This window comes from Nilaparvata lugens, chromosome 1, assembly GCF_014356525.2.
Source record: "Nilaparvata lugens isolate BPH chromosome 1, ASM1435652v1, whole genome shotgun sequence".
NCBI lineage: Eukaryota > Metazoa > Arthropoda > Insecta > Hemiptera > Delphacidae > Nilaparvata > Nilaparvata lugens.
The window spans coordinates 19,595,107-19,607,497 of record NC_052504.1 but is presented as its reverse complement, the minus strand read 5'-3'; the positions used below and the strand labels follow the sequence as shown (position 1 = coordinate 19,607,497).

The 12,391-nt window shown below is 32.7% G+C and overlaps 1 protein-coding gene across 1 annotated transcript in view; it reads left to right on the top strand.

Moving 5' to 3' along the window:
- The window catches only part of LOC111056163, a 33,834-nt gene that overhangs the window by 7,841 nt on the left and 13,602 nt on the right, over positions 1 to 12,391 (top strand). Inside the window, exons 5-7 of the mRNA XM_039421176.1 lie at positions 4,064 to 4,239; positions 5,301 to 5,605; positions 6,395 to 6,821. Coding sequence (XP_039277110.1) covers positions 4,064 to 4,239; positions 5,301 to 5,605; positions 6,395 to 6,821 — 908 coding nt within the window. The remainder of the gene's footprint in view (positions 1 to 4,063; positions 4,240 to 5,300; positions 5,606 to 6,394; positions 6,822 to 12,391) is intronic.

The following is a 12,391-nucleotide window of genomic DNA, read 5'->3' as shown; positions in this document are numbered from 1 at the left end:
CTACCTATGAGATATGATTCAAACCATTTTAGTTCTATACCATTCACACCTACAGTTTTTAGTATTTCCAATAATATTCTATGGTTCACACAATCAAAAGCTTTGGATAAATCAAGAAATATTGCGGCTGCCTTCTCTCCTGAATCTATTATATCTATTAGTCTTTCAACAAGGATACTATTGCAGTCTTAGTAGATTTCCCTTTCTGGAACCCATGCTGTTCATCACATATGAAATTAATTTCTTCCAGGTGCATCAATAGCCTATTTAAAAGTACTCTTTCAAAAATTTTACTTATTACATTTAGAATACTAATGGGTCTATAATTTTCAACTCTTTCAGAATCACCGCTCTTGAAAATTGGCAAAATTTTTCCTTGTTTCAGATCATCAGGGAAAATACCCTGCTCTAGTGAAGTATTAAGGAGATGCAATAAAGGGTCCAGTAATTCATTTTCACATTCTTTTAAAATTTTGCTTGAGACCCCATCCAGTCCTACTGTTTTTTTGTTATTCAAATTTTTTATTATTCTTGACAACTCATCTCTTGATAATGGATGAAATTTAAATACCTTTTCAATTGGCTCAGCATTTAATGTAGTTGTATTACAAGTATTAGTGTTCAGTGACTTTTGGAGATTATATGCAACCTGTTGATAATACTTATTGAAAAAGTTACAAATGTCTATACTATCATCCATATAATTCCATGTTCATCGATTATCCTAGGGACATTAGTAACTGTATCTTTTTGAGCTGCTCTCCTATTTCTATTAATTACCTCCCAAACAGCAGAGTTAAAATTGGTACTAGTTGTTAATATTTCAGCTGTTTTCTTACACTTAGCTTTCCTCACTTCTTTTGCATAGTTTTTCTTTAGACATTTGTATTTGACTTCACTCGGAACATCCCTCACTAATTTAAATTCCTCATAAGCTTCCCTAACAATATTTCTTTGAGTAAGAATATCTTCAGTTATCCATTCATCTACTTTGTTTAATTTACTTTTTACTTTGACTTTTTTTATTGGACAGCATACACTAATGTGAAATCTTAGAGTATCAATGAATTGCTTATATTTGTAATTTAGGTTACAACTGTTATAAACACTACTCCAATTTTCTTGAAGCAGTTCCTGCTTCAAACAATTTATATTTCCTAGCTCATATTGCTGAATTTCTTTCACAAAAGTTTTTTTTCTGCTTGGATTCTGGCCCTGCAACTTAACATCTAAAATTTGATAGTTATGATCTGATCGATCTGAGCTACCTAACCTGACATTACAACCTCTATATTTGTGAGGATATTATCAATAATTGTCTGTGAAGTTCGAGTTACTCTTGTATATTCGTGGACCTTAATTTCTAAATTATTCATATTAATAATATCTCTAATATCCTCTGTCATTTTATCCTGCCTGGCAAAATCGGTATTGAAATCTCCTACTACTATAACATTTGTGAAACGAGCGGTTGTAATTTCCAAAAGTGTATGGAGCAGCTCACAAAATTTTTGCCAGTCTCCATTTGGTGACCTATAGATACCTAACACTGCTACCTCAAATCGATCATCAATTTTTAACCTTAGTCCCGTCACCTCTAAATCCATCTCAACAGAAAATCTCTTAACAAAATCCAGTTCATAAGTTTGGGTATGTTTAGCATTGCTAGTGAATATACATACACCACCACTTCTATGAGCTATTCTACAAAATTCTGATCTCAGTGAATAGCCTGGAATCCTAACTTGATTTATTTCCTTTATTTTTAAGCCATGCTCTGTGAAAATAACAATGTCAGGATTCTCCTGTTTAAGAAATACTTCTAATCTGTCAATTTTGTTGCGAAGATACTGAATATTTTGATGATAAATACTAAAAACCTTACCATCTTGTGCTACTCTATCTCTAGCATTTGTAGCTATTTCCCTTTCCCTGTTTTGAGCCAATTTACTAAAAAATCGTTATTTGTTTTTTGACTGTTTTTAAACCAGAGGATTGCAAACGGCTTTCAATCAGCTCTGCCAATCTATTACAAAAGATTACTTTGCCAGATCGATTTAGATGCAACCCATGATTAGTGAAGTTATGTCTTTTCAGCCTTTCATTTAGAAAACAAATCCCCAGTTGTTTAGAATTCTTATTTTTTAGGCTGTTGATTGTATTATGGATTGATTTGTTTGTCGAATTGATTGCTTCATTTAATTCTGGCCTATCAAACCTATTAGGAATAGTACTTATTATTAAGTTTGTTTTTTTGCTGAGTGGCACAATTTCCTTGATTTTTTCTGTTACTTGAGGAAGATGATTCAAGTTAGGTTCATTTATATTATTTGAGCCACCCAGTACAATTAGATAGTCATTTTCATCAAAGTCTTTAGTTTGTTCCCTAGCTGACTCTACAACTGCATTAATTGATGCACTTGGCTTGAAAAACATTGGACATCAAATTTATTTTTCAATCTTTTATCAAGGAGATCACTGCAATCACGTCCATGACTGGACGTCAGTAGCAGAACTCTCCCTTTCCTATCTTTATTTCCCTCAGCTATATTTTTGGTTGCTGTCTTCAAAACCTCACTGTACGTTTTATTTCGACCATTTTCAGAGCATTTCCCATCATTTAGGTTAGATTCTATTTTTTTGCATTTGGACGGAGGTTCTATCATACATTTAGTATTATCAAATTTAGATTTTAGTTTCTTTATTTCCTCCGACATTAGACTACATTGATTTTTTAGATTTAGTATTTCTTTTTATGGTCTTCATCTTGTAATTTTATAATCAGTTCCAAAGATTTAATTTCTTCTACCATCCCTAACCTTTCTTCCTCAGACGTTTTTAGAGTTACTTCTAATTGGTTTTTTAAATTAGTGTGGCTACTTTGTAGTTGAGCAACTTTTTCGGCTAAAGTAGTTTGAGGAACTGGGGTTTTTGGTTTTGGCGTTTTTGAATTTTGGTTTTGGGAACGCGTAAGTACTCCCGCTATGTTTACATTTCTATTAATAACCTTCGGTGTTCTACTTGAGCTCATCTTCCTATCTAAGAAATTATATTACTTGCAATAATAATAATTGATTTATAAATGATAGGATTTTAATTTGGTTATAATTTTAGTCAAGTAAACTATCTATGTTTATTTTTAAATCTCGAAAACCTAACCTCAAAATAACCTCTAAACGATGTTTGGCTTATAAAATAGAATTAAGAATTAAAATCTAAAACAAAATGATAAAACGTGATCAAGAAACAATTAATAATGAAATTAATAACATTTCATAGAACTGGAGAGCAGCCTCATAGGCTGATCTACGCAAAGCCAGCGGCCTATTTATTTATTTTTTCAATAATAGGTCTACACAAAACACAATTCATCAAAATGATTGGGGGAGGACCATCAGGCACATCCCAAAACATTTCCTTCCCCAAATTTCGATTCATATTCTAGTCTAAAAAGTAGGTTATGTATCATCATTCACTTTTGAATTTGAATTAATCGTAATTGACTGTAGACATATACCACTTTTGAAAGTAAGAACAAACTAAGGAACAAGATGTAACGAAATTTAAAGAAAAATATGTAGAACTCTTGTGTGATATGCAATTAGTTGCTGATTAATTCACGACGAAACTGTTTTTTTCTAGATTCAAAGAATAATGTCCATCCCATCCTTATTGGTTATCTTTATTATTTCCTGCTGAAACTATTTGACTTTCAAAACGTTATCATTGGGATAATTTTTTATTTGCATTGAAAATTAACATAATGTTAAACAAATAAAATCACTTATATGGGCTACTTTATTCAAATTAATAAAAACAATATAAAGCTTGTGGTATTATTTTTATTTAAAACATGAAACTTGAATAAAACTTTACTTGAAAATGGCCAAAGTAGGTCGAAACTAGTCGTTGAAATGAAAAGGGTACTACAAGTTTTATATTGTTTTTATCAATATATATTAACAAGGGAACAGAATAGTACATTCTACAGATTGAAAATATTTCTTTTTTTATAAAGTAACTATTTCATACTTATTCGAGCTTTTAATATAATCTTTTCCAGGATAACTATTGGGCTAAATTAGCAGATCAAATGGAAGATGTGATTGTAGCACACGCAGAAGAATGTGAGAACATGAGGATTAAGGTTGAAACTTTATTGACCCTTTGGCAGGCGACTCAAATTCAAATAATGATGAGACGCTATTCCATCAATGATATACCTAATGAAAATCTAAGGTAAGTCTAGATATAGCTATACTGTAGTTTTATACATATATTTGAAAAACGTTGATTGCATGAATGTTCAGTGTTTCCAAACCTTTCAGGCTTGCTCCACCTCTAGAAGTGTATTCAGTTTCATAGTTGGAATAGAGCTGTTATTAGAGTATTCTGATAAACTGAAAAAATATCACCTCTCTCTAATCACGCGGTTTTGATTTATTGTCCTGTTGAATAACAGAAAGCATCAATGTAGAACCTGCTTTCTTATTCTATTGGAGTTACCACTCTACTGATGATTATTGAAAATTATTCAATTATTATTGAGATTAAAATTTATAAAGGTTAATTGAGGAACCAAAGAAATGTAAGTTACATTTTCAAATTATATAAATCAAGTTTTGAAATAAATGAACCATATATTTGATTAGTGATATCGATTAATTATCCACCACAATACAGTATAAGTCTTGTTTTTACTTGTATTTTTTGTCAGCAATCAAATATATATCTCATCTATACATTTCGCTATATCATGAAAAATGTCTCTTACATCTGTTTGGTTCTGAGCGTTAATTATTGAATTATTCTAATTTAATGTTTTTCCTCGAGCACATGTTAAAAGCAGTAGAAGAAAACTGTCATCAAACGTTTGCGCATTAGCAAAGTAACTAAATGACGCCACTTCATCCAACCATGGTTTCAAATTCCTATTATAAAACTTATGAAATTTCACTTTAAAACAGATAATTAAATGTGGAAAGATGTCAGAACGACATGTCATTTCGCCCAATGTCTTAATTTATCTATTTATTTTTTATTTTGCCAAGGGTTATGTCCACATGAGCTCTAGGCTTTTGCATGGGTAGACGGATGATGATGAGAGAGCTATAGCTTTAGATGGGTTCCGAACCACCAGGAAGATACTTTCAAACTCAAATGGTAATTATATGAGTTGGTTCTTAAAGTGGCTACCCTTACAACAGGAGTAGTAGGCGCATGGAGCTTAACTTATCTTATCGATAGATTTCTTATCTTATTTTTGTATTCAATAAATATTTTTCAACTCTATTTTTCAGGTACCATCTCGAATATGCCTTGGAAACAAACGATATATGTGTCACGCATGGAAAGATTCAATTGGACGAATTGCTCCAGGAAGTTGATTGTGAAGGAGATCAATCGAACGAATTGGACCAGGAAGATGATTGTAAAGCGACAAGTTCTACGAAAGTGACGAAAGCTAGAAAAGTTTTGTTGGAAATCTTTAAAAACTTGCTTCCCAAACAGAGAACTAACACGGAAAATGTGGAGCGTATTCTGGTAGAATCTTTGATCCAAAGTGAGCTATTTATTCCAAAAGATCATGATCATAGATTATTTGGTAAGTTAACATTCGCTTTACTATTTTCAAAGATAAGTTAGTAAGTTTTAGGACATTCTCAACGAAATCACTTCCTCATCTATAGTCATGAGTTGAAATTTATAGGACTTTAACTAAACCGTTTAGTCCAGTAACCGACAGTTGAGCTTAATTGAATTTGGGATAAATGAATTAGAAATCTGTCCCAAAAATGTACTTGATCCTCTTATTTTATTCTCTTACTGAGTAGCTTATTTCCAAAAACATTCAACTTTAAACCAGAAGGTGAAGAAATTCATGTTTCAAAATTGCATTATTATAACAGTTTTGAAAAATACATGAAAAAGGTCGGTCACTCAATTATTAGGATACTCAATATTAGGAAATTTTAGGATATAGGATATAGTTAAATATTAATTTAATTTTGATTTGTAATGTAGTATAAATTTGATAAGGGATAGTTTTGGGCATAAGCCTGTTGTGTCTTCTCATATAAGTGTGATAATTGTATGAATGTAGGATAATAGATTGATCAATATTCAGTTTTATTTTAATGATAATCTTCTTCATCTTTTCACGGGTTAGTCATTAATGCTTGTTCCGAACATCTGTGCCACTAAAATCAACCGATTTCTTCCTGGGACGTCCGCGATCTCTTAGTCCATTATTCCAGATTGTTTTTTCTGTGGCAGTCTGTTTTTATAATCCATTTTCCGGTCCTATCTGAAGCTATTTGAGGCTTATAATGATGAAAAAATGTATAACATGAGAAATAATGTTTCTCTCTCTCTCTTGATTTCTGATTTCTAGTGAAAGACGAAGCTCTGAACAGTGCGTTCTGTTCATTGTGGGCGAGCATTATTGAGGCCTACCACGAGGCCGACCTGACAACCGACTTGATAGAGGCGCTGGTGGCGTTTGCCAGCAAGTGCCGAGAGCCGTCGCATCAGCTGATCGCCTCCTGCTGGCTGGCACATGTGTGCCTCTCGCTGCACAACGCCGCACAACCCTGCTTCACAATCACACGAACAAAGCCGGGCAAAATCAGAAAACTTTTGGCGTTGAATCTGCTGCGAAACGAGCACTTGAGGAAGGAGGCCATCGACTTCCTGTTCAGCAACGATTTGGCTCCTCTGATGCTCACAGCTGATCACAGTTTGCGCAATACTATCTTGGAGCGCACTGTCTATGAATCGGTCTACAATGCAAATCCCAACTCTAGGATTTATCTAAGGAGGTAATATAGAATTCAATTTTTGATGAATTTTAACTATTTGAAACACTAATGCCACGTTTAAAATTGTTTTTTAACGCAGACTAAATTGTATGTTTTTTTCTAAATTGATCGAGTAGTTTTGACCAATGTACCTAGAATACATTGTACAATGTACCTAGAATAAACCAAATACCTAGAATGTATTCTAGGTACATTGGTTTTGACGTTTAAAGGCTCAACCAAACTTGTTTCCTTTTCAATTCAAATATTTATTTATTTATTGACCGAACGTAGTGTTTCAACTCGATTTGCTTTTGTCTGTCTGTATGTAACGCGATTACAGCCAAACGCGTTGATAGAATTCGATGAGATTTGGCAGGAATATTCCTTTTTCAACTGCGCGTCGATGAAAACCTACACAAGGTTTTTGAAATTTTGCATTTTAAGGATAATATGAAAAGAAAAGGAATTCCTCCATACTCTGATATCACTATATATATATATATATATATATATATCATCTACTTTGAAGATATGATTAATCAGACTATAGAATTATTCATAATCAATCAGCTGACAAGTGGATGTATTGCATGCATTACACAGATGTCTGGTCGTGTCTATTTCTATAAGGTAGGGTTCCAATATTTTTTATGAAGCGTGCCCATCAATATCAATTTTCTCGCATTTGAAAAACAAATTTAATAGATTGAAAATAAAATAAAAAATCTGGTGTGGTACACTCACACAACTTTCCTTGCTCATTGAACTATAAGCCTCATTCCTAAACGAGAATAATTTAGGGGAATAACATAATGACGATTGGCGGCAACATATTATCATAGAGAAACGATAGCATAAACATAAACTTACGCTATTGTTTCTCTATGATATTATTTGAAACTAGGATCAGACTACTGTATATGAGTGTATTATAATTATTATTTACAGAGTACTTTTTCCTTTATGTAAATTGTGAAATTCGATGATTTTTTTTAAAAGTCGTCAAAACAGCTGTTCTACAGATGAAATATCTCGACTATGTGTTTGTTTTATAAACTGCTCACGTACCTATCAGCCCAGTCAATGAAGGTCCAAAAAATCTGGTGTGGCGCACTCACACAACTTTCCTTGCCGTTATGAAAATTGATCACCTGCGCATTTCAAGTCTACTATTCAGTGATTTGAGCCAGCTGGTGACAGGGTAATAACGCTGGAGACACACATGAGCTCTGCTATCTCTTCATAGTGAATGATTTAATAGAATCAACAATAATTTGCAATTGAATAATCACATTTTCTCGAATTTAAAGCTTATTTTCAATTTTAGGTGAAAATGTTACTGGACATTAATTGTAGAGATTTTCATGCTCAATCTACTCCTCTTGATTTTTTTTGTTTCAATTGTATCTGAAGCCTGATAATTGGGATTCTATCTGCATTGATGGGGCGGAGCTCCTGAAATTTTTACAGATGTGGGACTTGTGGCAGTTGATAGAGCTTATCGATGACTATTTTAGGTATGAATTTGATCAAAATCGTTGGAGCCGTTTCCGAGAAAATCACGAAAAACCCTGTTTTTGACAACATTTTCGCCATTTTAGCCGCCATCTTGAATTGCATTTGATCGAAATTGTTCGTGTCGGATCCTTATAGTGAAAGGACCTTAAGTTCCAAATTTCAAGTCATTCCGTTATATTGGGAGATGAGATATCGTGTACACAGACGCACATACACTCATACACACACACACACACACACACCACACACACACACACACACACACACACACACACACACACACACACACACACACACACACACACACACACACACACACACACACACACACACACACACACACACACACACACACACACACACACACACACGCACACACCCCAATACCCAAAACCCAGTTTTCTGGACTCAGGGGACCTTCAAACGTATAGAAATTTAGAAATTGGGGTACCTTCATTTTTTTCGGAAAGCAATACTTTCCCTACCTATGGTAATAGGGCAAGGAAAGTAAAAAGCAGTTTCGATCCGAAAATTGAATAAAAGCTGAATTTCCCACCATCGATAGAACCCTCCCAGAGGGTCATTCTCCCAAAAGTCCCAAGAAATCCCCTTGGAGCTTTCCGCCCCAGCCCCCTAAAACAAGAAAAATGCAGGTAAACACGGGAAATCAATTATCTATGTAACCATCAATCGGAACAGTTCTATTATTTATCTTTCGATTCATTACATTATGGACTACAATATTAGTCCCATTCATTTTTTCAATATTTTAAACAGTTTTCTTGATAAAATGATATATATGTAAAAATTTAGGGGGTTTGTGATTTGATTTTTTTGTTTTCTCCGATTAACTTCGAAGCAAGTGATTTTAAAGAAAAATGTGCCAAATAATAAATGTAGCCACTTTCATTGCAAATCCATTGATGTATATTGTTATGTATTTACGATTCGATTTGACGTCGTGGAAGGGGAAACAGTCGACCCGTACCGGTATAGCGCGGCTGACTCTCTTCACCATGGTAAACAGTAAACTTGAAATCAATTATCTCTGTAACCATTAATCGGAAAAAAATCTTTCATATGTCATTCGATTCGTTACATTATGGACTACAATATTAGTTGTATTCATTTCCTCAATAAATCAAACAGTTTCCTTGATAAAATAATATTTAAGTAAAAATTTAGAGGGTTTTTCAATTTGATTTTTTTGTTCTCTCCGATTAACTTTGAAGCTAATATTTTTAAAGGAAATTAGACAAATTATTAATGTAGCCACATTCATTGCGAATCCATTGATGTATATTGTTATGTATTTGCGATTCGATTTTACGCTGTGGAAGGGGAAACAGTCGACGTGGTACGGCGTGGCTGACTCTCTTCACTATAGTAAACAGTAACATAGTCTGTAAGCCTACTGCTTTTTATGTTGCAACTTATTTACACTATGGCGCTCGAAACAATCAATTTTGTCTATTGTTTTGACATGCGATGAAACTAATTTTCCACTTCCTAATTCTCTATGTTCTCTAAAATCATTTTGTTGTTATATATGTGCTAAATCATGCATTCTATGACAGACAAAGATATTGTTTGCAACCGATAAAATATTCATACCAATTACATAATATAATATGTATTTAAAATATGTGTGTATGATCATAATTCTATGCTATAATTTATCATAATTTATGAATGTCAAAAACTGAGATAAATCATACATTACAATACTGTTAACAGTGGCAATTTCCTGAAGAATCATAGCGTGCAGTGTTTGCTGTTTTCTACAGTTAATATTCTCCAAGCCAGGTTGATAATATACCTACAGTTGAGGCGAATATAATATATGACGGCTGAGACTTCAAAAAATTATACATTGGGCTTGTTGAGTTAAAACTTTCTATGATTCTCTCTGTAAAGTAGCTTATCTTCCGTTCTTACTAGTTGAATCTACATTATCTAGACAGTCCAATATGAAAATTCAGTAGATTCTTAAGATGAAAGCCATGCAAACATACAAATTAAGGAAGAGTAAGCATGCATAAAAGGTAGGAAAATCATGAAAGTGTTTTACATTCTACCCTCGTAATCACAAAGTTGATCAAGTTGGATAGAAAATATTGAGTATTAAATATTGAAAACCAGATGTACGATCCATTCGAGATGGAAAATTCGTAAATAATCATTAACCAAGCACAAAGTAGCCTACCGTATAAGGTGAATTGAAAGATGATTCATCATCTTCTATTATTTTTGTTAACATATCGATTTTTCACCTCCACTCGCATCTTATCATTCATTACACAAGGGCCTTAATGAGAACATTATAAATGGAAGTAAAGCATGAGCAGAATCATACTGGAATTACAAGGTTGGCAGAAGCTTGTTTTGATGTCGATTAAAATGTTGATTGATATTGATTTTGATTCGGGCACAAAAGAATAGATAATTTTCTATTCATATGTTGAAGCATTCAATCTGAATTAAATCTATTGAACATGATTTCTTATGACTTGGCATTCACAGATTCAGTTGGGTGAAGCTATTTAAAAATGTACCTGATTATCAATTTCATGGTTTTTATACCATTCTAGCTCATAGTGATCGTTGAAGGGTTGAAGTGATGAGTTAGCTCATGTGAATTCTAGTACACAAGTATTTTGTGCTTATAATGGGCTCTTCTTTATTTTCAATCGATGTTTTGCTCCAGTAGAGAAAATTGAAAATGTTGGTTTTACATTTTATAAATGTACGGTAATATGAATTTGATAAGTCCAGTATTAAATTAATCGATGTTGAATTTCATTGTATCGCTTTGTATCAATGTTACATGCACAGTTTGCAATTCATCACTATTCTCTCAAGAATTAGTTCTTTTATGAATTTCATGATCTGAAAATTGAAATTTAAATGCTATTTGGATGATGTTCACATTCCACTGTTTTTTTACAATAATTGTTACATTGAAGAGTCAAGAAATTTAATCCATTTGGAAATAAAAGGAAATCACAGTGCAATTTGAACAGTGGATAGTAACATTGAAATTCAGTTGCTCAATTCATTTCGGCTTGATACTATCATTTGTAATTTGAGTTGATCAGAAATATGCATTATATATAATGTTTATTTTTCAGTTTGACTAATAATCTCTTATCACAGTCTCGCTTTCATTCATAAACATGATAATCCTAAATAAGTTGATTACCTTAAAGATGTAGCTTATCTTACGTCGAACAATGTACAATACAAACAATTTTGTTAAATTACTATTATAATGATCATTGGAATTTCTGTCTGTGATTGAGAAAAAGTCATTTCGAGAGCCTTGAAATTCGTACCTAGAAAAAGATGTATTATTACTAGAAATATTGTTATTTTTAATATTTATTATAGGTACTGTACATTGATTTTTGTGATTATAGAGATCAACTACTTTATTCTGAATCACGATAAGGATAAATAGGGAAATTGTGAGATGGGGATAACATCCATAGTTAAATTTACATAGCATCAATTTGAAAGCTCTGATAATAATTATTGTGAAAGGAACTGCAATACTGGCTTGGTATTGCCTCTTCATGTTCAGTGAGAATAGGAAGCTTCAGAGTAATTCGTTCTCACTATACGTGATAATATTGGTAATATTTGGTAACATTTGTTAATATTTGAACTGAATGAGCAACAAATTAATCTATTTTCAGTTTGAAAATTTTCAACTTATCAGGGAGTACAGTGTTATCATATAGTATCTCAGGTAGGCCTACACTTTTATTTTTTTGTTCACGTAATCTGATGATATTCACTCCATACATCAAGTGTTTGAATTATAAAGAGTAATGAAACAAGAAAAAACACAAAAAAGCTATGAAAAGAAATTTTGAATCTTCATTTTTCACAAAATAAGGATAAGATGATGGAGTCGGACACATAATATATCATCAAACTTCATTGAAAAACATCAATATCTGAAACTAGAGTTATCGAATTGTGATACCTCTGACTCGTATTGAGAAGGCACACTTCAAATTAATATGATAAATTCTGTGACCAGACAACGAAATCCTGATTTTTAT